Here is a 26,754-nt window from a genome sequence, read left to right as displayed (position 1 = left end):
CTGGGAAAAGCTTAGCAAAACAGTAAATGCTGCTGTCACAAGCACTTGCGCAATTGCTTGGTTTTCCTCAGCATTATTTATTACTTGAATTTGTTGCTTCTCTCTGCTCTTGACCTAGCTGCTGGAAACCTGAGGTTGCCTGGTGAGCCAGGAGTGCTGCTTCAGAACAGAGAGGGTGCTGGTGGAGTGTGGATGCTCTGGGTACTGCTGCTAGACATGATGCTGGGGCAAGGTGCTCACAGAGGGGAGGACTTATCAGATATTGAATCCCTGATGCATCCTGGGCAGGGACAGTGGGACTGTTTCCCCCTGGCTTTGGCACAGGGGTGTGGAGGAGCTGTTTTCCTAGGCTCAGCTGAGACCCTGCACAGCCCCTGGAGACAGCTGAGGTGATGGTGAGGCTTCTGCTGCTTCTGTCACTTCAGCCCTCAACAATAACAGATTTATAGTCCAAAAGCCCCTCAAAGCCTGGCTCTTTTCCTTGACAAAAGCGCATGAGAAAAAAATTGTCAGGGTGTGCCCAATCCATCTGTCATTGAGGAAATAAGCTCGTCCTATAACTTAATGCCATCAATCACGAAGACCAAAGGCAGAGATCAAGGCTGCTTACTTGGAGGAGTACCTAAGGCCATGTCTAGTCAGGCACACAGTGACAACCAAATAAATTTCCTTGGTATGGTCCCTTGGAAGCATGCGCTCTCCTCCAGAGCTCAGAAACCTGCCTGCTCGGCAAGGAGCCCTTGGGCTACTCAGGGAGTAATTACTCTGCACACTGCTTATGAGGGTCTCCTTAAAAGCCATGGAATAAGTTCAAAATAGAATGTTTCAGAGAAAAATCCACCTACTTGTCTGCAGCTGCTTAGGAATCCCATACTCATGGGTGAAGGCAGCACTGGGAGGACCTCAAGCAGTGTGACAAGGACTGCAGGTATTCAGGCTCCAAACGTGAGTTCTGCACATTCTTGATAAGCTTCTCCTCTAGTCCTCCCTTGCTACACGTTCCTTTTTGCTGAAAAGACCTAAGCTCCATTTCTCCTCTGGAATCACTACAGCACACAGCACCAGGGTCTGGAGGCCAGGAGATCTTGCCCAGCATACGAGTAGGGGTAACCTTTCCCCAGTGCCTCCACTGGGCATGTGTCCAAACCAAGGCTTTGCTCAGCTGGTGGGCTTTCACTCCAGCAACCCACAATGGTGCTGCCATCAGAGACTTCTTTATCAAGGCCAGCCAGAGCAGCAGATGGTCTCTCAGGTAGCCTCTCCATGAACCTGAGTGGCTGCACTGTAAAAACAAACTACCATAAAGGGATGTTGCTCAGCTTTGCTTCCAGCATTACTGCTCAGCTTTCCTCAGGAGGCATGGTGACCCTTTTCAAAAGAAAGGGCATAAATCATCATTTGCTTTTCCTTTAATTCCAGAATGTTCTGAGTCCTCTGTCATAAATGATACTGCTCACTGTAAAAGAAAATCCAGAGGCAGCTCTGCGAGCCTCTTGAGTCCCTGAGTTGCAAGTGATAGGAGAATTCAGTTCATCACCAGAAGCACATGTTGGTGAGTGCAGTGAGATGAGCCATCAGGTCACTGCACAGATGAGCAAGGCATTTAGGACACCAAAGCTGTCAGAAACACATAGATCCCAAGGCAGCCAGCCCCAGCCCTATCAGCTCCCAGAGAAGCTGAAGAATGAGCTCAGCTTGGAGCAGGTACCTTAGTAGGTACCTCATTGCTCAGTGTTTGTCTATACAGTATTCTTAAGAAAATTAAATTGAATTAACTAAATCTAAAGTAGACCATTAAAATTCTGCATTAAATTCTCATCCAGAATTAAAGGGGCCTTAATTCAGTTTAATTTACTCCCAAATGCTACTAAATAAGGCCATTTAAATTGTCTTTAATTAACATAGTGGTCCCATATAGACTTTTATAAATGAGGTTTAATTAGTCCTTTTTTAGAAGTGAGCTAGCTGCCTTGAGCTTCCATAGGTAAGCAGCCAGGTACGGGGCCACTTTACTGACAGGGCTCCTGTGCGGCTGGTTAGCAGGAGTTGCAAAGTGCTGGCATCTCTTCCCAAGGAACTGGCACGAGGCCAGCTTCTTCCCACCAGCAGGTAATAGGATCCTTGAATATCACCTGTTTTGACTGTGTTAAATGTATGAGTGGGAGATGAAAGGCTCTGCCAGAGGACGAGCTCTTCCTTTAAAATGTGGGACATGGGGTGGTAATCCCTAGAAAAATGTGACAGCAGGATTCTACGAGATTTGTTCATGAACAAGGAACCAGGCTGGAGGAAAGCTTACACAGAGTCAGCAGAGAAGTGGATGGAGGTGGAGGACTGGGAGGGACTGAGCCCATCCGTGGGATAGGGCTCCTGCTGTCGTAGAGCACCTTGGGGTCCCTGCTGCCCCTGTATGCTTTTGTTCCTTTTTTGCATACTAGAATTCCCAACTCAGCAGGATGAGATGCTGCTGGCTGCTCTAAATGACCATCCTGAGGGCATCTGGCATTGCCTGCCCCTGTCCTCCCCTTGGTCTCACAGGTTCTTCCTTGGAACAGCCCAGTGCTCTCTTGTGCTATGATGGGGACTTCCACCTCTTTTCTGTGGCCACGGATGTGTCACAGATGGACGGAGACGCGAGCCCTGCTCAGCAGCCCAGCAGTGCCAGCTGGCAGCCTGTCCCACCACAGAAAGGGGATGATGCAGCTGCCCAGCTGTGGGCACGGCACTGGCCAGAAGAAGCAGTCTCTTGCCTTGTACATGGTGGTCAAGGGCCTCAGTGTGTCTGTGATCACAGCAAAGGCTTCGTTCTGTGAATCTTCATATCCTCAGAAGCTGCAGCCTCCACCATAGCCCTTGCAGTACCAAAAATAAGAAGTACTGTTCAAAGCAGTTTGCAAATGTGAAAAAGAAAAAAAAATAGTCAAAATCACCCATGAGGAGCTTTGAGGTGTGACCAGCATGTGACTCCTCTAACTTTTCAGGTGGAGAAGCCAATAGCCTCCCTCTCTCCTGGCTTCTCTTCCACCGAATTAGAGCCATGCAGCTGCTGTCACTGCTTTGCATAAATCAGGAGATTCAGCTTAGTGGATCTTCCTTGGGGTATTTCCTATAAGAAGTACGTCTGTGGCCATACTTTCTGGTGCAATAGACTTCAGTCTGGAAGCAAAAGCACACAAACAGTGCTTAAATTCATGCCAACTGGAGTAGATTCCAAGGGAAAGAAGTGTTGGGAAAGCACCTACTTAAGAACTGAGTAAGGATTATCTCTGATCTGAACCTCGCTCTGTGTGTGTCTTACTGTTGAGCACACAGTGCGGTTTCAGACATGGCCAGAGACAAGGAAAAATGATTGTTTCGGGGTAACCACAAGGAAGATGAATGCAAATGCATTCCTGTAACTGGGAGAGTTCCTCACTCCTGAGTTGGGCTCCAGTACATGGCCTAAGGGAAGCAAATTTGCAACTACCTTCATTAAATTGTTTAGGCATGATTAATCAGAAGTCAGAGATGTGAAGTTTTTGCACGTTTCACAATGTAGATTTTAACCCCTGCAGTTCCATACAGTCTGCACGTATGGTTTAGCGCGTGGCAGGGGACAGGTACTAGTGGGTGACAGATGCTTTCTGACAGCGCTTATCTCCTCTGCACGCCCGGGTTGATAAGCCACCACTGGCTGAATCACACCACCTGCACCACTGGGATCCAAGGGTTGCAAGGAACAAGTGTCGGGGAACCCATCCCCTCGCAGCGCCCCGGCCCCGCCTCGCCGGCCCGACTCAGCACGGGAGCGCCGGGGGCGGGCCGGGGCCGGGCCGGGGCCGGGCTGGGCGGGCCGGGGCCGGACGGGGAAGCGGTCGCCGCTCCGCCCCTCGCTCTGCCCTTCCGCCCTGCGCGGCGCTCCGGTATAAATTGGCGGCCGCCGCCCGTCCTGCTCTGGCCCCATGGATAGGCAGCGGCAAGCCGGCAGTGGCAGCGGCCCGGTGAGCGCGGGGGGATCGGGGCGGACGGCTCCAGGGCGGGGGTTCGGCTGGGCCGGGAGGGGAGCGGGGGCCGGGGTGCGGGGCCGCTGCTAACGCCGCTGCTGACGCCGCTGTCGCCCCGCAGGTCCGGGCGGTGAGCGGAGGCCGCGAGTCCCCCGCCGGGAGCCATGAGCGCGGGCAGCGTCGCCCCGGGCTGGCCTGAGGCGCTGCCGGCCGCGGCCCGGCCTGCCGCGGGGATGAGCGGCAGCGAGAGCCCCGAGGGGCCCGGGGACGGGCCCGAGCTGCAGCTAAAGGTGGATTTCTTCCGCAAGCTCGGCTACTCCTCGGAGGAGATCCGCGTCGTGCTGCAGAAGCTGGGCCTGGGCGCCGACACCAACACGGTGCTGGGGGAGCTGGTGAAGCACGGCCCGGCCGAGCGGGACGGCCCCGAGGCTCCGCCCGAGCCCAGCGAGGCCCCACTGGTCCCTCGGGGCGGCGCCGGCAATAAGTCCCCGGCGCCCGGCCCCGAAGAAACGGAGAGCGACAACCTGAAGCCCATCGTCATCGATGGCAGCAACGTGGCCATGAGGTGCGTCCGGGGTGGGCGCGGGGCTGTCGGTGTGTGACCTCTGGGTACGAGCTCTCCCAGGCGCACAGAGCTCGGAGATTGGTCGCTCTCTCAAAGCAGCCGCTTCTGGGCGCTTGGAAGGGGGCTGGTAATACTTTCTAAGGTGCCTCTCCAACACGCACGGCTCTCACGAGGACCAGCACCACGTTTGCCGGTGCGGGCCGGTCTTGACACTGCTCTGCTTGCCCAGAGCCACCAGTCACGGGGCAATGATGAGGGCAGCAGTGCTTCCTTTGAAACAGACGTTTCCTCCTGGGCGCTAGCGCTGAGGGAATAACTGAAGAGACGTTGTCCTCTTAACTAGTGGCTTTGTCTAAGTTTCCGTAGCAGGAAGTTGCTCAATAAATAATTACAGGGTTAATTAGAGAAGGCTTTGTAATATGGAGCTCCATTGGAGACCTGTCTCCAAATTGTGCCTCTTGTATTTTGGTGAATTTCTGTACAAGGTAGAGAACGATTAGATGTCAAAAGTGTCACCAAGGCAGGGCTGTGGCTCATCTGCAGCATCTCCTGTGTCCCAGTGTTGCTGGAGCAGGTACTGTTGGACACTGTGACCAGAGGCCCCAATATACATGAAGCATCCAGAGTCTCAGGAGTGGATATTTATTGGTGTGATGTCCCAAATTTTCTCCCTGGGTTTTCCTCCCACAATGCATGCCCTCATCCCAACCCCAGCAGTATGTGTTCCCCACCTCTGCACAGTGGGGGTTCTGGGCTCTTGAAATGTAACGCACCAGGTTCTGAATTGGGTTCTGAAAGCTTTTTTCTGTTACAGCTCAGAAGCTGCCTCCTTTGTTGCTTATGTTTGTGTATGCAGATTTTATAAAAATTAAGCTTGGGTGCGGGTGGAGCTGCCGTGTGGGTTGCAGTAGGTTTGTCTGAGGTGAAAGTGCTGTGTGGAGGTTTGTTTGCAGGTGTGGTTTTCTCCCAGCCCTGGCTGACAGTTCTGAGAAAAGATGGGGCAAGGGCTGCTGTGCCCATGAGTCCCAGGGCAAATGAAGAATGGTGATGGCAGTGGAACAGGGCTGGAGAGTGAAAGCCATGCCTGGTGTCCCTTAGGAGAACCTGTTCTAGTTCCTACCCTCTCCACAGCTCTGGGAGCACTATGGAAAATGGCCTATTGTGAGCCCAGGCTGATAAGTGACTTCGGCAGCAAAGTTTACCTTGGATAAGTGCTTGGGCTTTAACAGGCTTAAAACACAGCAGGGTTGGCTGTGTTTGTTAAAGAGGAGCTTCTTACCGGTGAAAGTTACCCAAAAATGCAGAGGGGAAATCACAGCAGCTGTGAGTCAGGGCAGGCCAGAGCCCAGGGTCTGACATGAGAGAAGCAGTCTGGCTTTTTTAAGCAATTTGCTAGAAGGGGAATTCCATTCTGAAACTTCCTGTATTGATGGTGTGATGTTCCCTGCTGATTCATTTGCAGTGTGTACTGTGGCCTCCCTCAACAGCTCTTGACAAACTTATGCAAATCATAGTGGAAATTAGCTTTTACTTCCTTCTAAGGGAATTTTTCCTTGGCTGCTGCCAAATCAGATCAGCCCAATTAGCTGCCTTCTGGAGATTTGGAGTTGGTAGCAGGGACTCAAAAAAATAAAAAACAACCAACAACCCAAAACAAAAAATAATCCACCAAAAAGCATTTGTTTTCACATTTATCTCTAAAAAATTGCAGTAACCTGTGCCTGGCTATTTATAGCTAAATCCATCTGATATTGGAGAAAACTTTTAGAACATCTTCTGATGGTGATTGTCAGTCTTCTGTAATTTAGGATTCTTACTGGAGTTATGTTAGGTGTCTCTTTAGGTGTTAGTTCTGTTGCCAAGTGCTTAGTTCTTCTAGAATAAGTACTTTTGTACAGCTCTTCAACTTTCTTTGTAGTTTCAAGAGAGGATGAGGCTGGGAGGAGAAGTGAAATTTCTCTGTAGTGGTGCTGCAACAGTGCCTCTGCAGGAATGGCTTTGGTGAGGGGCCTACTGGGCTGCCAAGGGGTGGTGGGAACCAAAATGTTGTTCAGGTGCAGATGGAAGGAGTGCCCAGGTGAGGAAAATCTTCCTGAATCCTGAGAGCAATTCCCTTTGGTGTAGTGCATCTTCCCAGAATGCTGTCACAGAACACAGGCATTGGATCCCCAGAGTGACATATCAGGCTGGAATAGAAGTGTTGAAAGTTTGCCAGAACCACTATCAACAGAAGAGCTGATTGTACTGTAAATACTAGTACTTGTAAACCAGGAGGAGTAGCTTCCTCCTAGATGGTCTGGAAACTTATTGATAAAACCTAGTGAATAATTAAGAAGCCTTTTGCATCAGTCTGTGGCTTCTGACAAGGTTTTCAAACTTTGTTCTCCAAGTGCCATGAGCTGTTCACTCATCCAGCACTGATCACAGGAGATGTTACCATTTTGCCCAAAAAGTGCATTTGTAGATGAGGTTTTGAGCCATCATGGAATGAGGAGTCTTTCCTTGAGGTGAGAGTGCATAAAATATCTTGTTTTCCTGAAGTGATCAGAACAACTTTGCAAGCAAACCCCCTGTGAGGGTACAGTGCACCCTGGCAGGAAACAGCCACTGGCATTAGCTGTCAGAGTAGCACAAAGGGTTTCAGATCACATTGTACTCTGGGCTAAAAATAACCTTCAGAAGTCCGGGGTTGAAGCAGAGGCTGTTTCAGAGCTGCTGCAACAGTTCCAGCTGCTGTCTCCCTCCCTCCCTCCCAGTGAGTATTTGGGTGTTTACTGGTATCCTGAAATGAACAGGGATGCTGGGCAGATCTGAGTGAGGATTTTGTTACACAAGACAAGCACCCGTGTTTGCTGCCTGTGCTCCTCAACACTTTACTGAAGCTTGTCCTAGTTGCTGGCTGCCTTTGCTCTATGCATTGCCTGAGTAGCCTGTACTGAATCATGAAGGAATTAAAGTCTTAATTTTCTCCTTTGCAGCCATGGGAATAAAGAAGTGTTCTCCTGCCGAGGTATCCTTCTGGCTGTCCAGTGGTTCTGGGACAGGGGACACAAGGATATTACAGTCTTTGTGCCATCATGGAGGAAGGAGCAGCCCCGACCAGATGTACTCATAACAGGTATGAACATATGAAAACCAAAAGTAGCTTTTCAGGCTGACTGCTCTGTCACTTAATGAGCTTGCAGAGTTCTGGCTAAGTCAGTAATTAACTTCAGAATGGAAAGTCTGAGTAGTAGGAGATGCAATGAGCTGAACTGACCAGGGAGAATTAGTCATTAACCTCTCCCCTAAGCCAGCTTTTGCCTAAATCAGTTGGAATAATTCAGAAAACAAGGAATGTAATACTGCTCTGCTTCCTAACTTCTTGTCTTTTATTTCTTGAATTTTTTCCTCTTGCAGGGACTCACTTTGTGCTTTTTATTTAACTGAAACATATTTAGGCAGAATGACTCAAATTGAGGGGAGTTTGCTCTGAACTTGCAAAGAGATTTCTGAGTAACTCAGGACAGTGTGAGCAGGGTTGAGTACAGTGGAGAAACGGAATGACTTCACGTGAATTTTTTTGCTCATTTATAATGTTACTCTGTTTGTGCGAAGGCCTTTGGGCCACGCAGGTGTGCTCACAGTTGTGTTTGCCCTAGACCAGTACATTCTGCGTGACCTTGAGAAGAAGAAGATCCTGGTGTTCACGCCATCGCGGCGGGTCGGGGGCAAGCGCGTGGTGTGCTACGATGACCGGTTCATTGTGAAGCTGGCGCACGAATCCGACGGCATCGTCGTGTCCAACGACACCTACCGGGATCTGCAGAACGAGCGGCCCGAGTGGAAGAAATTCATTGAAGAGCGTCTGCTGATGTACTCCTTTGTTAATGACAAGTATGCTCGTGTCTTCCTGGGCTTTTAGAAAGATCTGTGTGAGCATGCTGGTTTGTTCTAATGAAACAATAGCAAGTAATGCGTGAAAAGAGAAAAATGCTAGTAAAGAAATAAAGAAAAGCTGTAGGATACAAAGGCAGAAGAAGTTGGTGGCATCTCAGTAGCTGCTCCTAGTTTAGAGCTAGGAGCTCCAAGGAGAGCTTCAGGGTGCAATTCCCTCACAGGACAATTATTAGCAGGCTCAGCAGGAGGTACTAATTCTGGTCAACAACCAAGCATTGAACCTCTTCTGTGCCTGAAGGGAAGCATTTTGTGCTGGTGTGGACTGGGTGGCAGGAGGGTTACTCTGTGGGAATTGGGAGAGCTTTGTAGGGCTCATATAACTTTTGATCGTCAGTGAAATAGGAGGCTTTGAGAAGAAACCAAACCTCAGCTCAAAGAAGTGAACTCCTTCTGACTGAGATTTGTTTTTCTTTAGGTTTATGCCTCCAGATGATCCCTTAGGGCGTCATGGCCCCAGCCTGGATAACTTCCTCAGGAAGAAACCTGTAATTCCAGAACACAAGAAACAACAGTGCCCTTATGGTAAGATGTGCCTTCTTTATGTGAAGAACAAGGTGTCTGTGCAAGTGTCATTCATAATCTAGTCAAATCCAGCTGGTCACTCCATGCTCTGGCTTTCCTTACAGGGAAAAAATGCACCTATGGAATTAAGTGTAAGTTCTACCATCCTGAAAGGATCAACCAGCCCCAGCGCTCGTTAGCTGATGAGCTCCGTGCCAACGCAAGGCTGTCTCCAACCAGAAGTACCAGTGCCAAGGAGGAGAAAAAGGGCAAAAGGGGTTCCCAGGCAGAGCTCTTGTGCTCTGTGCCCCCAGAGAGCGACAAAAGCTCTTTGCAGAAGGTCTCTGCAGAGAGGAAGAGCTTGGCGCACAAAGCCAAGGCCAGTGACATTCCGCTTCAGGCCAAAGGCTGTGTGTCAGGCAGTGTCTCCCCTGACAGGTACCAGCAGCCTCACATGGACTCTCTGTCTTACATCTCTCAGGAGCATCTCGACTCAGGCATTGGGTCTCTGGAGAACCAGCTGTCTGACATGTGGCCTCACAGATGTACCGGTCATTGTGACCATTCCCATGCAGAGCAGGTGGCTGTCTGCACCTGCGGTAGGCAGAGACCTGTCTACCCACATTCTCCCAGCTTAGAGCAGAATGGTCTGATCTCTTACAAGCATGGCTCCCATAAATCTTCTTCCTCTGGTGCTAGCTTCTTGCAGTATGGCCCTGAGATGTCTCACTCGGGGGCACCCCACTCTCTCTCAGGCTATGGAGTACCTGTGCACCCAGGTACTGCGGGGCAGTACAGCCTGCCCAGTGAGTTCAGTGCTGCCCTGCCCCGCTCTCGGGAGTTCTGGTCCGAGCCGTACGCGCTGCCTCAGGTGAGATCCCCCGGTGTGCGCGACCCCCGTGCGGTGCAGAGGGCCCCGGGGCCGGCGTACGGGGACTCGGGGCCCTGGGCTAGCTCGGAGCAGTTTGCTGAGGAGAGGGCCAGCGTGCACGTCAAGCTCTGCGGCATCTTCCACCCACACCTGGTTGATGCTGTGATGAGCCGCTTCCCCCGGCTGCTGGACCCCCAGAGGTTGGCAGCAGAGATCCTCACCTACAAGGCCCAGAACCCAGGTATGTGAGGCAGGTGCCAAGGGCAGCTGGGCATGGGGAGAGCTTGAAGGGCTGTTTTTGCCTCTGCAGCTGCCACAGATGCCTTCTGAGTGCTCCTTCTTATTCCTTTGGAAGTACTGGACTCCAGCTGGAGGTTGGATGGCAGATGTGTGCTCACAGCAAATTCTGCTCCAGCTATGACTGCAGGCCTGTGGGAGAGGTGAGAGCACCCCAGGGTCCCACCTTCCCCAGGGGCTGCTAAGCAGGGAGGGAGGCTACAGTTCTATAGCAGGACTGTTCCTTTGGGGTTCATGGGAGTCTGGCACACCCCAAATTCCTGCAGTTGTCCATAACTGTATGTGAGAGAAGTGGGTGCTGCCTTTGTAGTGGCCTAAGGCTAGTTTTTGAGAACCCACATGCCTTGTCAATGCTGTTGTTAGGTCCTGGCTAAGCCTCTTCACTAAATCCCACCATTCAGATCTGTGGTGAATGTTGGATTATTAATGTAATCTGAAGCTGGGTTTATCTGACTGGTTTTACTGGTGCACTTCTTGAATGATGTTTTCCACACCCCTCCCACCTCAGCTTATCGTCCTGAGGTGAGGTAATTCTGCCACATGGACCACAAGTGCTTAGTGAGCTGCTCAGCTCCCAGGAGCCAGGGCCAGAGTCCTTGCTCCAGAGGAGCAGCCAGCCACTGCTCCAGAGCTGCATGTGAGTTGTGTGTTGGGCATGTGCTGAACACTGCAGTGTCAGAGCAGGTGGGTGAGCACAGCATGCTGTGAGCACTGCTCTGGAACTGTCACCTTGCTGGTCCCTGTCCCAGGCTGGCTCTGTATAGCACTGACAAGGATTTGTCATGTGCCTTTTGCCTTCAGACAGCAATAGAACAGCTGCATCACATCTGGACTGCTGCCAGGGCCCTTCCCGAGGAGTCTTTAATATTTTGCTCTGTAAAGCTGTTGCTTCATCTTCTTCCTCAACAATATTCCCCTGTCCCCTTTGGCTGTGCCCAACTAGAGCAGCATCCAGAATTGTAGAATAAGACGTACTTGGCAAAGCTGTTCCTGTTCATTTCCTCTTACTCTGTAAGATGTTTTCTATTGTAGGTACTGTAAGAGATTTTAAATATGCAAAACAAATTGCTGTAGTAATTGGTTCTGGTCCTGGAGTTTTGCTGTGCTTAGGATGCAGAAATGTTCCTGACACTTGCAGGCCAGAAGCAGTTGATTTGTTGATACACATTGTATCTCTGTGTGTTGTTGTTTTCTAAATACAATACGCCCTTCTGTGGTTAAATCGAGGTTATTGAGTGGCAAATTAGGAAGGGGAGAGTGGAATGCAGCTGAAACCCTCCTGGGAACAGTGTTGTCTATTCCTGCTCTTCCTCTGATGTCCGCGGAATGACCTGCCCAGACTGGCACCATGTGCCACGAAACCACAGGGACACAGAAACCTGTATACCTGGTTAATAATGATACATTACAAATTAGTAATGTTTCATGTTAGTAAGCAAAATGCTTCTTAATTTTAAGTAACCTGATACTTTACATATTTGTAAATTACAGAAAAAATGTTTTTTAAGGTTATTGTTCAGCACCTTGCTGCTTGCAGTTTTAATCAGTGCTGTTCTCACCTCAGCCATATGTTACTTGGCAAGGTGGGTTTGGGTTTCTGGTGAAATGCTGGTATCTGCTGCCTCTCTTGCAATGAGAAGATTAACATTTTATACTCCCCAGCTGACACTTGCTGAACTTTCTGTATCACTATGCAGTATAGTCATGTACTGAATAGCCATGTGACAGCCACAGCAAAGGAAGAACTGTGTTATACAAATAAAAACTGCTGAGTTGACATATTTGGTCTCTGGTGGCTTTGTGGAGGAACAGTCAACATTTTGGCTGGTGTTTCAGGAAAGTCAGAGAAATTGTCCTTCCTCTCCAGGGTTCCTCTGACAGGCTTTGGATCTCTGTGTGCAGTCTGAGGGCTGGTTATTGACAGGCTGTTAATCAATGCAGCAAGACCAAAACATCCATGTGCTGTGGCAGATAAGGGCATGTGCAGTGTGTGCTGTTTATTTGCCTTTACTGGGGTTGCTCACTGCCTGGGGCAGGCGCTGGCAGGGGAGGTGGGACGAGAAGCAGCACTGGCTCTCAGCACCACAGTGTGGGTGTCTCAGGTGCTAAGGCACAGCACACTCCTGGGAATTTTGGAATCAGTGTGGACTGTGTTTGGCTTTAAGGGGCAATTCCACAGTACAGCCTGGAAATAAATACACATTTTATTCAGCTACAGTACATCTGTGTCAGATATGTGGAATATGTGAATGGCAACATGTCCAGACTTTGCTCTGAAGATTTGTTATGGACTGGGAGGGAAGCGCAGCAGGAATATCGGTGCTTACATTGCGGTGTAAGGATCTTCCCTTCCCACCTGCTCCACTGCAGCACAGCACGTTCTTATCTCACTGGTTAAATAACTTTATGGTCTGTATTGAAACTTGTGCTCCTCATTTACCACAGGGCAGTGACTCTAGTTAATCAGAAACCAGGGGGGCAGGTGCTCCAGAGACCAGCTGCATTTCAAAACAAACCTGCAACCTCACAGTCTGAAAGGTCTTTACTGACTGTGGGAGAGGAACCCTCTGAGGATGTTACTGCAGTGACAGAGCTCACGTGGCTCTGTGCGTGTATGGTGGGGGGATGGAGTGGCGTGGCAGGGATCTGAGCACACCTTGAACCAGGTGAGCAGTTTGCCGCTGTCCATAATGGGATCTGTAACTGAAAAATGCTGCAGGATTTTAAGGCTTGTGTTCCTGTATAAGACAATAGGTAACTTTACAGGATGTGTAGAGGGGGTAAATGTTTATTTTTGCACCTCTCAAAGCTGCACTGAGACACAAGTAAAGCAATCAATGCAGAGGTTTATTATCACAACCAGGAGAGGAAGAGCTGGAGCTGACTGACTTGGGTTGTGATGTTTCTATTGCAGTGACAGTCCTGAGGGCACATGGAGTAGTTTGGGAGGGTCAGGCCCTAGCACAGATCTGGTCAGTTATTCCCCCAAACTGCTGTGTGTGCTGCTGGGGCAGCCAGCCAGCCCAGCCACACTCCCACTGCTGTTCTCTGAATTTTCTCCTTCATTCACACAAGGTTCTGTGTCCCCATTTCCCAAGCTCAGTGTGGTGCTAGAGATTTGGGAAATGGGAATTTTTCCCCTATACACTCCTCAGTGCCAGGAGTGGTGGGGCTGCCTGTCTGCACACCTTGGCAACGCTGCTGGGGCTGTTAAAATGGGGGTTTTGGGGTGCATGCTTTGGCTCAGCACTTCTTGGGGCTTGCTGTGACTGCTGGGTGTTTGCTTTGTGTTCCTGGGCAAGCCAAAATGGGTCAGATCTGTGTCAGCTCACTGGGCTGTTGGAGGGAAGGAGGTCACACATTGGCCTGTTGAAGGTTTCCTGTGCTCAGGGGCTTCCCAGCCCTCATCCTGTCAGCTGTGTGCCACTGAAGCTTCGTGCTGAGCTTCAGGAGAGGCTGGCTCCTCCAAGCAGGGCCCATCTGCTCTCCAGGGTTTGCTTGCCTCTCCCTGGCAGCACTGCCCTGTGCTGCCCTTGCTCCCTGAACTTCCATTTGAACTCAGCTGGTTCCCTCCCATTGGGGGCTTCCAGGGTGTGGCTAACTCAGTTCTAGCATTTTAAGGCATTTTCAGAGGCAGAAATCTGAAAGGTTCCTGTGCAGGCTGTGGGAAAGGAGATGGTGTGTGGGCACCATCACAGGGGCTGTGGTGATGTATGTGCTGTACATGGGAGCAGATTCAGCATCAACCCCCTGTGTTCCCCCACTGCTGAGGCTGCTGGGCTGTTGCTCTCCCCACAAAGGGGAACAGAGGTTCTGAGCATGGCAGCAGCTCTGCACCCTGTATCCCAAACTGCTTCTGCAATACACCCTCCCTTTAAGACAGGACTGCAGGAAGCGAGTAACTGCAAAGTAAATATTGCATACACGAGAACAACGGAAAGGTGCTGGGGAAGAGATGGCTGCTGCCCCAGGGCAGTGGGGGGAAGGCTGATGCTGGGATGGGATGGGTGATGGTGGTGCTACCTGTGTAGATGCTGTCAGCATTTGCCCTCCAGCCACAGGCTTTTCAGTTCTGTCACCTTTCCTAAGGGCCCTGAATCCCCTGGTGCTCCCCACAGGCAGGGGCTGCCCCTGGAAGCCAAAGCCCTGTCTGGGGCAGCAGCCACCTGCTCAGCCCTCTTGACAAATCCACTGAGGCTCCTGGCCAGGACTGTGGAGCAATGTTGCACAAATGTGTTGGAGTAAATACAGCTTCAGGTTAAGCAATAGGTCAGGAGGCCTTGGATGGTGTGGTGGCTGGGGAGAGGTTTACGTGGCCTGTGCCTGGCCTGTGTGGTGACTCTTGCCTTGCTGCAGGTGCTGTGGTGAGGGGCTGCTCCAGTGGGGGGTAGAGCTGGTGGCTGTAGCTAATGCTGCTTGATGTCACCCTCCACCTCCTACGCCCTGGCCCCTGTGGGCTGGCTGGGGATTTCTAGCCCAAGGATTGCCACAGGAGAGGTGGCTACAGCAGGAGCATGACCTTGTCACATCACTGTCTGGTACTCCCATGGTCTCTCAGCATGGATGCTGCTGTGATTCCTGTGGGAGCGGGGGGAGAAGCTTGGGACTGGGGTTTCACTGCAGCAGGGCCCTCAGAGCAGCTCATTAGCAGGACCTGGTTTACTTTGGTATTTCTGAGCAGCACGGGGCTGTCCCACCTCCACCACACTGGGGCCAGGTGGGTGCAGGGTGAGTCAGGCTGCTGCTATTTGGGTTGCATCAGCTCCCTGCATGTGGGAGCTGCACGGGCACGTTGGGAGGACAGATCCCTACCGATCCTGCCTGCTGCAGGTGGGTGCTGGTCCCTGCTCTGCTTCAGCAAGAGCTCATCCTGTCCCTGTCCCCAGAGAGCTGGGGCGTGGGGGCGACTGCCAGGCGCTGGTGCAGCTGTCCCGGCCTGCCGGACAAAGACCAGGCAGACACAACCCATGGAAAGTGGCTGCCTGTATTGAACAGTGGGAGCCCAGGGCAGGATGCACCCCCTCTGTGCTGGGCCAGGCCTGGGCACCAAGCAGCCCCTCAGCCCTGCAGTGCCGGTGCTCCTGTGGCTCAGCATCCCGGGCCCAGCTGTTCTGGCCAGTGAGGGGCCATCAGCCATGCCTGGGGAGCCGGTTGCCCTTGACCGCTGTCTCAAGGAGCTGGCCCAGGGTTGCGACATGTGCGGGAGCAGCTGACTGAGAGGATGGATCTGGCCGATCAGGAAGTCAGTTGGGTGAGTTTTGCAATCCACCACCCCAGAGCAAGGTGACTGAAGCCGGCGCTGACCAGACTCCTTGTTCCTGGAACCTCCCAACAAGCAGCAGAGCCAGAGGATGCTCCTCGGTGGGCTTCACCAGAGCCAGCCCCCATGGGGCAGAGTCAGCCCGGGGGCAGCCCTGGGCAGAGAGGGCTGTCACATGTCCTGGGGCAGACCCAGGGCCAGTGGCTCGTCCTGACCTGCTTCCCAGCTGGTTCCTGCTCCTGGGAAATGGCTGCAGTTCTGCTGGATGGGGCCAGGCCCAGCCAGCACCGAGGGATGGAGGCACATACAGGGATACAGCTGGGCCTGTGTCCTGCAGGGCCTGGGCAGGGAGGAATGTGTGGATCCTTCCTGGTTTGCTGAGGCCCTGCTCCCACCCTCACATTTTCTGCCTATCAGGCTGGATGGAACTGTGTGGTTTCTGTGGTGCCTCCATCCACTGGCATCCTGGAACAGAGCAAAGGGAGGAGACACCAGTGGGAGCACCCAGCCAGGCTCCTGGTGGGAACTGACGCAGAGAACTGGGAGCCTTTCCCACCACCCTCCTCCCAAGTACCTCCCCAGGCTGCCCAGTGCCACCCAGTGCCCAGATGGGAGTTGGTGCATTGCCCATTACTGCCCATTAGCAAAGTCAGCACATTGCCCCATCCCCAGCTCTGGTTGCAAGTCCCCCCTCCCTAGCTACTGGTTCCCTGGGCCCCCTGCAATTCCCAGCCCCTACCTTCTGGGCTCTCTCCCTCACTCCCACTGGCACTTTGGTCTTCTGCTTCCCCGAGCAGCTCGGGGCTGTCACCCCTGTTCCACTGCCATGGCAGCTCCTGCAGCTGGAATAGGGTGTGAGGGTCTGGAGTGCCAGAGGGGACTGCGGGGGCTGGACCCCACAGGGGACTCACCCGTTGGTGCAGGCTTTGCTGTTCCCGCAGCAGCTCCAGGAACCGGCTGCTCCACAGAAGCTTCTCAGCCCCCAGCTCCGTGCAGAGGAAGCGCACGTCGGCCTCCAGTGCCTCCAGCCTCCGCAGCATGGCCTCGCTGGCATCGCCACGCTGCTGCAGCCCCACCGCTGCCCTGGCACCACAGCTCAGCTCCTTCCAGTCCCCCATGACACCTGCCAGCCCCAGGGACACCTCTGGGCCAGGGACGTACCTGTCTGTCCAGGCTCCAGTGCAGAATCTGAGTCCCCATCCTCCTCCTCCTCACTCCCCTCGAGTCTCAGCTGCAGGGCTGTGCCGAGCTGGAAGCCAACACGGACAGTGGGGACTGACAGGTCCATGGGCAGCTGAGCCCAGATGGCCCCTGGCACCATCCCTGTCTGGGGAACCCCCCTCGTGCCACTCAGTGGGCCATGTCACCGGGCTCGGCTGCGTCCCGGGGGTTGGCGAGCGCCGCGGGCCTCCCAGGGGGGAGTTACCTCCTCGGTGACCTGGAAGGCGCCATCCCAGCAGCTCTTGTAGCAGATCAGCAGGACCTGGGGGAGAGGACGGCTCACACCTGCCCTGTGGAGTGCAGAGCCTGGAGCGATGCCCCCGTGTCCCCAGGGCTCCTGGTGGGCACAGCCACACAGTGCCTTGAGCCAAGGACCAGCCCCCCGGGACGAGGGTGCCAGTGCCGCAGCCGAGCTGCCGGGGGCTGTGGTGACAAACTGCCCCCCTCCAGCTGCCCCAGTGGCAACGAACCACAGCCCCCAGCACCAGCGGCACGGCGCTCGCCCCCCAGAGCTCCCCTGCCCCGGCTCCGCCCGCCCGCCACGTTTGGAGCCGGCAGAGGTGCGGGGAGGTCCCCAGGGAGGTACCGACCCACGTGAGGCTCCAGAGCCCCCGCAGCCCCCGCAGCGCCGTCCCGCAGAGCGACAGCAGCCACCAGCAGCCGGCACGCAGGAGCCGCCTCCAGCACGGCCCGGGCGGTGCGCGCTGCCGGCCCATGGCTCCCTGCGGACCAGGAGACACAGCTGACGAGCCCCGGCCTACGGGAGCCATGAGCCAGGACAGCGAGAGGGGACCGGAGCGTCTGTGGGCCGGATCCCCCCACGCGGGACCCCCGCTGCCCCCTCCCCTCTGCCCCCTTACCCAGCCATGCACCGGGCGCGGCCCCTCCTGCCCCTCGGCGACCAGATGAACTCCTGCCTAATCCTCTTGGTGACGAGGCGGTGCAGGGATTAGCGTCTCTCTAACGCTCCACCTTTGGGGTCTATAAGGACAGTGGCTGCTCTTCTACTCTTTTTTTGCTCAGGATTCATCTTTCACCAGCAAAGGACTCGGGATATATTTCTAACTGCTACTTTTAGTTTTAATTAGCATTCAGGTAAAGCTTGTGCAGCTCCCTCTAACTCCTGTGCCCAGGCACTGGCTGTCCTGGTGGTCTTTAGTCACTCAGGCTCTTTAGGAAGTAAAATGGAAGTGTTCCGAAATCAAATGGAAGTTTTAGGCACAACTGCTGGAGTCAGGACCCAGCAGGGAACAGCCGATCCTTTAACTGAGTCAAGTGTTTGCCATTTCTCTTTCTGCCCCGATCAATGTGCTCCCCCCAGGCTGCTGCCATCAGACATCGACCTGGGCAGAACAGGCTGTCCCCTCCTTTGGTGACAAGCACAGCTGGAGGCACAAATGGCTGCATTGCCCCATTGTCCCTGCAGCATCTCAACATGTCACAGGGAATGTGAAGCTGACCCTGCCACACAACCTGCCTGCACATAGGGCTCCAAGCTACACCAGCCCTTTGCTGCTTCTCCAAAATGTTCTGCCTGAAGAAGTCTGGCAGCTTTCCTCGAGGTCAGAGGTGCAGCAGAGACTTCATCCTCTGCAGTCCAAGTTCTCCAGCCATCCCTGCTTGGAGCAGCAGCAGCAGGAGAACTGTTTTTGTACTGAGGCCAGGAAATGAAAACCATCAGCTGAGAATTCCTTTTTCCAGAACTATGGAGGAGCAAGGCCTTGTAGTTTCCTAGATGCTGTTTCCTAGATCTTCCACCCCGCTGTACTTAAACTCTGTAATTTAAAACACACAGAAGTAGGCCAGCTTCGTAGCTTGGCCTTTAAGCTGCTCTATCCCAACCCCCCCGTGGAGAAGCAGCCACCAGTCCTAGAGCAGAGACACAGCTCCCTGTGGGATAAGCCAGCTCCTTCTGGGAACAAACAAGGAGCTGCCTTGATCCCCGGATCAGACACAGCCCAAAGGAGAATTCTGCTCCTGCGCACTCACCAAAGCTCAGGCCCTGCCCTGCACACAGTGGGGTGCTTGGAGAGAGCTGAGGAGGACCCCAGGGAAGCAGAGGTGCAGCAGAACACACGTTCTGCACGTTGCTCGGCTCTTCCAAGGGCTGTGCACACTTCAGGGACTCAGTCCCATGGCCCCCTTCCCACATCTCCCTCCAGCAGCAGGGGTTACACAAACACATCCCAGCACCGAAAAAGAAGGCAACTCCCCATGCTGAGCGAAGCAAAGCTCAGTTCAACAGCAACACCAAGATTCTGATCTGGCTGCTGTGAGGAGCACCCAGCCCTCACCCCTTTGTCCTGCTCCAGGGAAAATCCAGCTGGCTCAGCCCTGATCTTCAAGCAATATGCCCTCACCAGCAGAACCATGGACATCCCAGTCCTGCCTTGCAGCAGGATCAGCCAAACACAGCTGGGGATTAGAGCCTGGCACTCCCTGCAGCACTTAGTTACAGCTACCCCGAGGAGAGAAAGCACCAAGTGAACCTCCCATGGGCCATGGGACAAGGAACAGCTCCAGTGCCAAAGGGGAAGAATTCCAGTGAAGTCCTCATAACGCAGGTGGAGACTAGAAAAGCACCAGGAGTCAAAGTTTGGACTGAATAAACCATGAGAAGAGACAAACATGGAACTTTTATTGTTTATGTACAAATGACAGAAGTTTGTATTAAAAAGAGAACCCACCCAAAGTCAGCGACAGCGAAGAGCTGGCTCTGAGCTCTGGCCCTTCCTGCACCTAATGCACTGAGGAATATCGGGAGATGGTGTTTAAAATGAAAGTAAGAGAAAAGGGTTAAACTACCTTCTTCTCTGCTTGAGTAAGAATCAAAAGAGCTGCTCCACAAAATGAAGAACCTTCCACTACACGGACTAAACAAAGAAACCCAAAGTCAACTTGTAACTATACACTTCAGCTTTAAAAAAAGCACAACAAAACAAAAACAAAAAACCAAACCTGCAGAGCTAAATATCAGCAACAAAAGTAATCTAAGTCTCACAACATGGATGGGACACACTGAATCCTACCCCAGTTCCAGTGGAAAAGGAAATGCCTCTCTGTGGGTCTGCAGGTGACAGGGGGCAGCAGTATCAGCTGTTTCAGGAAGTTCCCGACCAAGGTGGAAGCCCAGAAGAGTCAGGAATTCAGAACTACTACAACTACTACACCACCTTTGTCTTCCTGCAACTCAGGTGATTTAAAAATGATGCAAAGTACATGGTCCAGGATTTCCTCCCCCCATCCAAGTCCCTTAGAGTGAGTCACTCCTGCTGCAGCTGCCATCCTGCTTCAGAGCTTCTCAGTGGGGAGTCACAGACCTAAATCGCAGGAGCATCAGCACTGATGGCTCTAGTAGTCCTGCAGAGAAAGGACAGCACAGGCACGTTAACACCTTCCCACCTCCGATTCTGCTCTCGGAGCTGGGGGTCTCAGTCCTCTCTCATCTCACACACCACTAGTTGCAGGCAAAACAGATCTTTTACTTGCAGCTAAACATTGAAAAGGAGGGACCCTTCCAACCTTGAGTATCAACTCAAACCAGATTTGATGCTCCAGGTCATGACAAGGTAACAGGATGCAAAGCAGCTTTTTCCATGAGAAGCACACAGGAGTTATCTGTGACCAGGGCTCAGAACAGCCCACCTGGCCTCAGCTGCTGTTACAGCCAGGGGACAGTGCTGATCTCACACTGTGACACTCCTCAACCATGACAATAAGAACTTAAATGACAGCAGCAGGAGGGTTTTTTAAGCTTGGGTGTCAGCCAGCCCCTCCGGTGAGCAATGAAAACACAGACAGAGCACGGATACTTACAGCTCTTGGCTTTTTGTTTAACTTGAGATCAATCCTGTGGTTGGAAAGACAAGAGAAACGTCCATGTCAATACCTGAGCCAACACCGGAGCTACTGCACAGGGCACAGCTACGACAGAGACTATGGTTAATCCATCCATTTCCAACTGGCTGAGCCAGGGCACTGTCCCAGGGTTACTGGGCACGAGAGCAGCAGAGGAGAGTGGAGTTATTATTTGCCAAAAAGCAGATTCCAGCCACTCCCAGACAGAGTTAATCAAGGGGCACAATCAATCATAGGGCACTTAGGTGAGGAAGGGGAACTAGGCATGCTCTATGTTAATTTAATCTGTCAGAGGTGTAACTATGCCACGGGTAATTATCCAGACATATTGTGAGAGTTATTTACTTGGATAGAGAGAGGAGTTAGGATAACAGGGATTATACAAGCCAAAGGTATTGAGTTTAGTACATTTTTCCAGAAGGAAATATCCAAGTCTATACTAATCTCCTTAAGCAGCAAAGCCAAAAGAATCAGTTCTAAAACTAAGTTTTAAAGTTAAAAAGTTTTATCTATTTAAATATGAAACAGAAAGGTAAAGAAGAGTGAAGTTAATTTATAATTTGCTGAAGTTATTAAATAAAATGTTACCTCCATCACGCTTTTCTGTTTTTAAAAAAAACTTCCCAGCCTAACCTAATATACATACCTACAATTAAACAGATAAACTAGGGGTTAGCGAGGTCTCAAAAGGCACATCAGTGTCTACACACTAACAACACAGCACAAGTACTAATTCAAGTCAAACTTACTCAAAGTCATAATCAAACATGCCAGACGGGCTGAGGGGCAGCATTTGAAAGGAAGAAAGCAATAGAAATTAATATACTAATGAATTAAATCAATTAGTTGATTAGCCACCCTAGCGAGATTGCTAAAAAATAAAATAAAATAAATAATAAAGCCAGTGTTCAAACATCATCAAGTTCTTTAGATATCTTAACCAGGACTGGGCACAAAAAGCACTCCGGGTTGGCAATACAACGTCCCCCTCCCCACTGGATTTCTGGGAACAAGAGGTGTTAGCAGAGAGGTGGGTTTGGCTTACATAGGGGATTTTAGGACCTGAAAGAGGGGCAGCTGCCAGACCCAGAGAGGGCAGAGCTCAGGGACAGGAGAGGAACCCGAGGGCTTGGAAAACCAAAGTGAGGGGTCAGGAAGCAGGGCAGTTGGGGAGGTGGCTGTGCTGCCAGGGCAAGGCAAAGCTGGTTCAGGCAGAGGTGACACAGAACTTGGTGCCCAACCCCGCCCTGGGCTGTTCCCTGCACACCACCAGCGCTGCTGTCCCTGGCAATGGCAGCCCAGGGACATTTGGCCAGAGCTGAGCAGTTTGGTGACTGTCCCACCCCCTCATACAAGTGCCACAGTATGGCCTCCAGACACAGCTCTGCTCACAGCTGACACTGGTGAGGAAGGATTGATCATGGAATCCCATTCCAGGACTGCACTGCTAAGAGGAAACAGCACTGGGTTCCCTCAAACGCTTGTTAGCCGTGAAAACAGCTGAGCACACTGAAAATATCCACCCTGGCCTTCCTGAGGTGTGGGAGGGAGCAGGGGGACAGCACAGCCTCTGTAGCCCACACGTGAGGCCCTGTGTGCTCCTGAAGCCAAACGTCCCCGTGCTGACCCAGCTCCCCACGGGGGAACCCCGGAGAGGCCGTGCTCCTGCAGGGGCCTTTCCCAGCACCTCCCGGTTCTCCAGGAACAGGGCAGTGAAACCCAGAGTTGTGCTGGCAAACGGAAGAGCTTCTGAATAAAGAGAAAAGCCAATATTTCTTTTTATTTTTTCTCTTTTTCATGCCAGACACCTCAGGGGACAGACCCACAGGTCTGGCTGGAGCACCTGCGGGGCTGCGGGGCCTGGAACACCCTCGCTGCATGATCAGGTACTGGGTTGTTGCTGGGGTTTTTTAGTCTAAATATACTTGAAAATTGTTTGGTCTTATCTGCCAAAATCTAGGGGATAGTCAGTAACAGCAATCACAATTTTAACAGAGCTTTTATTACAGACAAATTTAATTATCTTTTTATCTTTTTTAATTCTCTATCTGGCCTTGCTAAGCATTACAAACAGTCAGTTCCTGCCTCACTGAGCCCCTCGGAGTGTCTTGACAGGGCCTGGGAACACAGGAGCTGCCACAGGTGAGCAGGGCAGGGCTCCTCTGTCCAACAGCCCGGCCTGGCAGCAGCCACCACAGCTGCAGAGGGGGATGTGAAGGAACCCAGAGCCACAGAACCTGCTGGGGGGCAGCTTCCCCCCAGCTCCTGTCCCTAAAGTCCGGGTAATGGACCGGAGCAAAAGGATTTATGTCAGTTCCAGCACCTGCCCTGCACCCCACCATGTTGCTGGCCATGCTTTGTCCAGGGAAGCGCCTGGGAGAGTATTTTATAATTTGTTTGAAATGGCAGTTTTCTTAAGCTGTACTTCAGTTTTACAGGTTGTTTCTCTGGACTTGTTCACGGATGTAGTTTCTTGTGTTATTCCTGAACTTCTTCCAAATATCTACAGGCAAAAAAAGAGATTTGAACTTCTTTGGATTCCCAGCTCATGAGGAACCAAAGGGACATCCAGTCCTTTCAGACATTTGCCCAATTCAGGCTGCTGTAGGAAGGAAATTCTGACCTAAGAATTAAAGACATGCTAATGACTCAACACTTAGTAAAGGCAAAAAAAGGAGTTAAGCATTTTTCAAGCATTGTACCTACCTCTGTCCCCACCCCAGCTGTCCCCACCCCCGCCTTGTAAACTTTTACCACTCTAAACCCTTTCTCTAATTGCGTGGCGTGTCCCTTAAAGAGGAAAGCCCATCCCTAGCCAGAGCTAACAGCTCAGAGCCAGCACAGACGCTTTGGAGTTTTAAAAGCTCCATTACTTCTATTAAATCCTTAGGCCTCAGCTTCAGCAATCCTTCCAGGGAGGTGCAGCTCTGCAGTGTCTCCTCTCCATGGTTTTCCCCCCTCATGGCCTGACTCACAGGCACTGTCACTGCCAGCAGCCTGGGCTGAGGGCACAGGGACCAGCTCATTGCCCTTATTACACCTTAGGGGCAGAGCTGCACAGGTAAATCCAATCAGAAAAGAGTTCAAGGAATCTGTTTCACATGAATTTCAGGTCAGTTTAATAACAAACACTCTGAGGTGAAGGTGACACAGCAACTCCTCTATGCCAGTACTGAGACTCGGCTGAGATGTGAGAGCTGGAAAGGGCTGCAGTGGAAATCCAGATACTGGGAGTGTCCAAAACCCCAAAAACATTCCCATTTGCTTTCCACCCTCCTTCAAAGAAAGCACTAACATTCCTGTCCTACTGGGCTCTGCAGAAACCAAGCAGCAAGCTCAGGAGGTCAGGACCTGCTGGAAGGAATAAGCTTTATCCTGGGGACACGGGAGAGCTGAAGAAGCTGCCCAGAAGCACAGCTGTGCCACAGCTGGAGCAAGCACCCTGTGCTGCTTGTTTAAGTTCCTCAGCACTTTCCCCTCCTCTTCCAAAACCAGGAAAACCACCCAAACAACTGACCCCAGCTGCCCATTATTCCAACATGTTACTGGTTCCCCTCAGACAATAAATTCAATCCAGCCCCAGCCAACTGTCCAGGTGTGGCAAGGAGGCTGCTGGTCCCACTGACCTGTGTCTGTTTTTGTTCTTTCGCTTTTTGTGGCTGCTGTGGTGGCTCCCAGAGGAAGTGGAGGAAGCAGCTTTCTGGGGCTTCACACCCTGCACGGAGCCATCTAGCTCTTCAGCATCCTCCTGGTTGGGCTCATTCTCCTGGTTGTGGAAGTCTGGAGAAGTGTCACTCTCTGTGCCACTGCCTGGCTCCCCTAGAGCAGGACAGACCCAGGTGAGCACCAGGGTGAACTCCCAGCTGCCCTGGCACAGCCCTGAGTGGGAGAAACAATCCCAGAACAGCAGCAGAGACACCTGAGCCCTGCAGCACCAGGAGGTGAATCAAAGAACCTGGGAAACAACTCTGCAGGATGGACAGGAAGCTGCTCCTCAGCACTGAGGCTCTCTGGAACCACATGCTATTTGGTGCTCATCACAAAAATGTTTTTAAATATCCTGGAGGTGAGTGGTCCCTCCCCACATGTCCCGTGACTGACACATCTACATCGACGCAGTGCTTCAGCTCGTCTGGCCTCTTCCTCCAAAGAGCACCAAGCCAATTTTCAATCCCTTTTACACACAACAAACCCCTGCTGAGCGTGGAAGGAACTTGGCAAGACAACAGCCAGGAGCAGCCTGAGGGCAGCAGACACAGGGCCTGGGAACAGGAGCCCAAGTCCAGCCCAGATCTGTAAGGCTGAGACAGGGCTGAACGGTGGGGAGAGTGTAATTCTTCCCAAATTCACAGAAGAATGACAGAGAGACTTACGCTTCTCAATGAGCTGGTCCTGGACTCCAGCTAACGCACTGACAGCCTGGAAAACCAAACGGGATGTCAAGCCAGGCAGGGATTCACCTCCCAATGCTCAAAGCACAGAGCCCAGACCACACAGACACACAGTCCCTCTGAAGGGCCCGCGGCCCCACGTGGCACCGGGGGTCTGCAGCAGAGACAAAGCCGGGGAAGGCAGTGACGCCAGTGACAGGCATCCTCCCACCCCCCAGGCACCCGGAAAAGGGGCTTTGGAAGAGGCTGCAGGGTGGGATGGGGATGCTCAGGTCAGGGAGCCAGTGCAGGTACAGCACTTCAAATGGGGAAGGTGTTCTGCAGGTGATCATGGCAGGACTGAGGCACCAAGGAACAGGAATGGGGATGGGATGGGGAAGGAACAGGAATGGGGACAAGGAAAGGGATGGGAATGGAGAAAGGGATGGGGACAGGGATGAGGAGAGGGGTGGGCACAGGGACGGTTATGGGGACAGGGGCATCTGCTCATCCTGCCAGCATCCTCAGCACTCACCGCTGCTGAGGTGACCGAGGACTTGCTGAAGAGCCTCTCAGCTTCCTTGAACTTGCGGTTCCTCCGGTCGTTTTTGCTGTTGGAGTTCCTGAAACAGAGACAGGCGCGATGGCGGGGCCGGGGGTTGGGGGGGGGGGGGGGGAGCTGGGCAGGTGGGCAGCGCCTCCGCCACTCACTTCTGGTTGGTGAGATACCGATCCCAGCCGCGGATGATGTTCCCGTACATCTGCGTGTCCTCCAGGTAGCTGCCCTCGAAGGCGTAGATCTGCCGCTCCAGGTTTGCCAGCGTCTCCTGCCGGGAACACCGCCGCGCATGGAGCAGGCCCGGCCGCGCCGCTCCGGCCCCGCCGCTTCCCCAGCCGGTCCGCCGCCACCTGGCCCACACCGACCCCCTCCCCTGCGCTCACCGCCAGCTCCTGTTTGCGTTTCACCAGCTCGGCGAGCTCCCGGCGGGTGTCCGGGATCTGCGGGGGCCCCCCGGCCTTGGCGTGGAGCGCGGCCATGGCGGCGCGGCCTGCGCGGGGCGGGGCGGGGCGGGGCGATGCCGGCAGCGGCCACTGGGGGCAGCGGCGAGGCGGGAGGGGCGAGGGGGCAGCACGGAGCCGTAATCAATGAGAGATTCTGGGACTCTGTGATGCCTTTTCCTGGTCTTAAAATCCAGAGTCACACACGGTTAGAAGGGGAAAAGGGATTTTACCTTGGGATTTATTGTAAGGATCCTTAGGTGCACACGTCCAGGTCAAATGCACCGAAGTGCACCCCACCGAGTCTGCCCCCAAAGATCTGGTATAACATTGTAGGTGTTACTAATTAGCAGATCTATCAAAGATTCCCCAAGGAGAGGCTCAAGTGAGCCCCCCTCCCCAAGGAACCTTCCCCTGGATGGTTCTATCTGAGTTTACAGAATGTGTTCTGGAGAGGACCTTGGGCTCTGGGGCACACTGATCCCTGGCTACGAAGCTTCTAAAATGCTGAGTCTCTCAGCTTGACAAACAAGGCCAAGAATGGAGGCAAAAAGCACTGGGAATACAGAAGTTGTAAAAAGGTGTAACAGGGGTATAAAAGAAAAGGCAAAAAATCTTCATGGCATCATCTGGGGTCTTTAAGGTCCCTCCAAGCCAGACCTTTCTATGATCCTATTGACCCACGTCACTCTGATCCTCTGCAGTGACACTCGGGGGGCCAGTACAGCAATGATGTCACTTCGCATTCCTGTGTGAACCCTGTCAGGGGACATAGAATGAGCCACCTTGACCACACTCAGGTGAGAAAGGCCTGGCCAAGGGGAATGATACAAACCTCCAGCGCTAACAGCCTCTCCAGTACACAAATCGTGCCGTTTTAAACTTATTTG

The 26,754-nt window shown here is 52.7% G+C and overlaps 3 protein-coding genes across 7 annotated transcripts; 1 reads left to right on the top strand and 2 right to left on the bottom strand.

Moving 5' to 3' along the window:
* Positions 1 to 3,892: 3,892 nt before the first annotated feature.
* Positions 3,893 to 11,933, top strand: ZC3H12A (zinc finger CCCH-type containing 12A). The gene is made up of 6 exons (XM_069036002.1): positions 3,893 to 3,980; positions 4,105 to 4,548; positions 7,527 to 7,666; positions 8,190 to 8,424; positions 8,903 to 9,009; positions 9,114 to 11,933. Exons 2-6 carry the CDS (start codon positions 4,148 to 4,150, stop codon positions 10,106 to 10,108), a joined length of 1,878 nt encoding a protein of 625 aa, XP_068892103.1. The 5' UTR covers positions 3,893 to 3,980; positions 4,105 to 4,147; the 3' UTR covers positions 10,109 to 11,933.
* A 3,191-nt stretch (positions 11,934 to 15,124) lies between these two features.
* On the bottom strand, positions 15,125 to 18,789 carry LOC138121844 (uncharacterized). Its single transcript, XM_069035726.1, has 6 exons — positions 18,715 to 18,789; positions 16,843 to 17,394; positions 16,578 to 16,665; positions 16,328 to 16,499; positions 16,156 to 16,258; positions 15,125 to 15,881 (listed from the first exon to the last, which is right to left on the bottom strand). The coding sequence occupies exons 1-6, from the start codon at positions 18,787 to 18,789 to the stop codon at positions 15,588 to 15,590; spliced, it is 1,284 nt and encodes a 427-aa protein (XP_068891827.1). The 3' UTR covers positions 15,125 to 15,587.
* A 465-nt stretch (positions 18,790 to 19,254) lies between these two features.
* On the bottom strand, positions 19,255 to 25,922 carry MEAF6 (MYST/Esa1 associated factor 6). 5 transcript variants are annotated; one of them, XR_011156285.1, is made up of 9 exons: positions 25,808 to 25,922; positions 25,577 to 25,692; positions 25,401 to 25,488; positions 24,869 to 24,914; positions 24,122 to 24,314; positions 21,245 to 21,274; positions 21,084 to 21,141; positions 20,454 to 20,487; positions 19,255 to 19,997 (listed from the first exon to the last, which is right to left on the bottom strand). XR_011156285.1 is itself a non-coding variant. In XM_069035748.1 (8 exons), exons 1-8 carry the CDS (start codon positions 25,901 to 25,903, stop codon positions 19,989 to 19,991), a joined length of 612 nt encoding a protein of 203 aa, XP_068891849.1. In that variant the 5' UTR covers positions 25,904 to 25,922; the 3' UTR covers positions 19,255 to 19,988. The 5 variants fall into 5 exon arrangements, 3 of the variants coding, with proteins under 3 accessions (XP_068891849.1, XP_068891850.1, XP_068891853.1); XR_011156286.1 differs by lacking the exon at positions 21,245 to 21,274; XM_069035748.1 differs by lacking the exon at positions 21,084 to 21,141.
* Between the last annotated feature and the right edge of the window lie 832 nt (positions 25,923 to 26,754).

The sequence above is a fragment of the Aphelocoma coerulescens genome, chromosome 23 (assembly GCF_041296385.1).
Source record: "Aphelocoma coerulescens isolate FSJ_1873_10779 chromosome 23, UR_Acoe_1.0, whole genome shotgun sequence".
Lineage (NCBI taxonomy): Eukaryota > Metazoa > Chordata > Aves > Passeriformes > Corvidae > Aphelocoma > Aphelocoma coerulescens.
This window is presented reverse-complemented; position numbering and strand designations above follow the sequence as displayed.

Bases quoted from the DNA above. Each gene is read 5' to 3' on its own strand.
- LOC138121844 (XM_069035726.1), bottom strand. From the start codon at position 18,789: ATGTGGGAAGGGGGCCATGGGACTGAGTCCCTGAAGTGTGCACAGCCC. The intron at 16,666-16,842 runs GTAACTCCCCCC...GTTGGCTTCCAG, and splicing joins CCTTCCAGGTCACCGAGGAG to CTCGGCACAGCCCTGCAGCT. The intron at 16,500-16,577 runs GTACGTCCCTGG...CTGTGGTGCCAG, and splicing joins ACTGGAGCCTGGACAGACAG to GGCAGCGGTGGGGCTGCAGC.
- MEAF6 (XM_069035748.1), bottom strand. From the start codon at position 25,903: ATGGCCGCGCTCCACGCCAAGGCCGGGGGGCCCCCGCAGATCCCGGAC. The intron at 25,693-25,807 runs GTGAGCGCAGGG...TGTTCCCGGCAG, and splicing joins AACGCAAACAGGAGCTGGCG to GAGACGCTGGCAAACCTGGA. The intron at 24,915-25,400 runs GTGAGTGCTGAG...TTGGTTTTCCAG, and splicing joins CCTCGGTCACCTCAGCAGCG to GCTGTCAGTGCGTTAGCTGG.
- ZC3H12A (XM_069036002.1), top strand. From the start codon at position 4,148: ATGAGCGCGGGCAGCGTCGCCCCGGGCTGGCCTGAGGCGCTGCCGGCC. The intron at 8,425-8,902 runs GTATGCTCGTGT...GTTTTTCTTTAG, and splicing joins TACTCCTTTGTTAATGACAA to GTTTATGCCTCCAGATGATC. The intron at 9,010-9,113 runs GTAAGATGTGCC...CTTTCCTTACAG, and splicing joins GAAACAACAGTGCCCTTATG to GGAAAAAATGCACCTATGGA.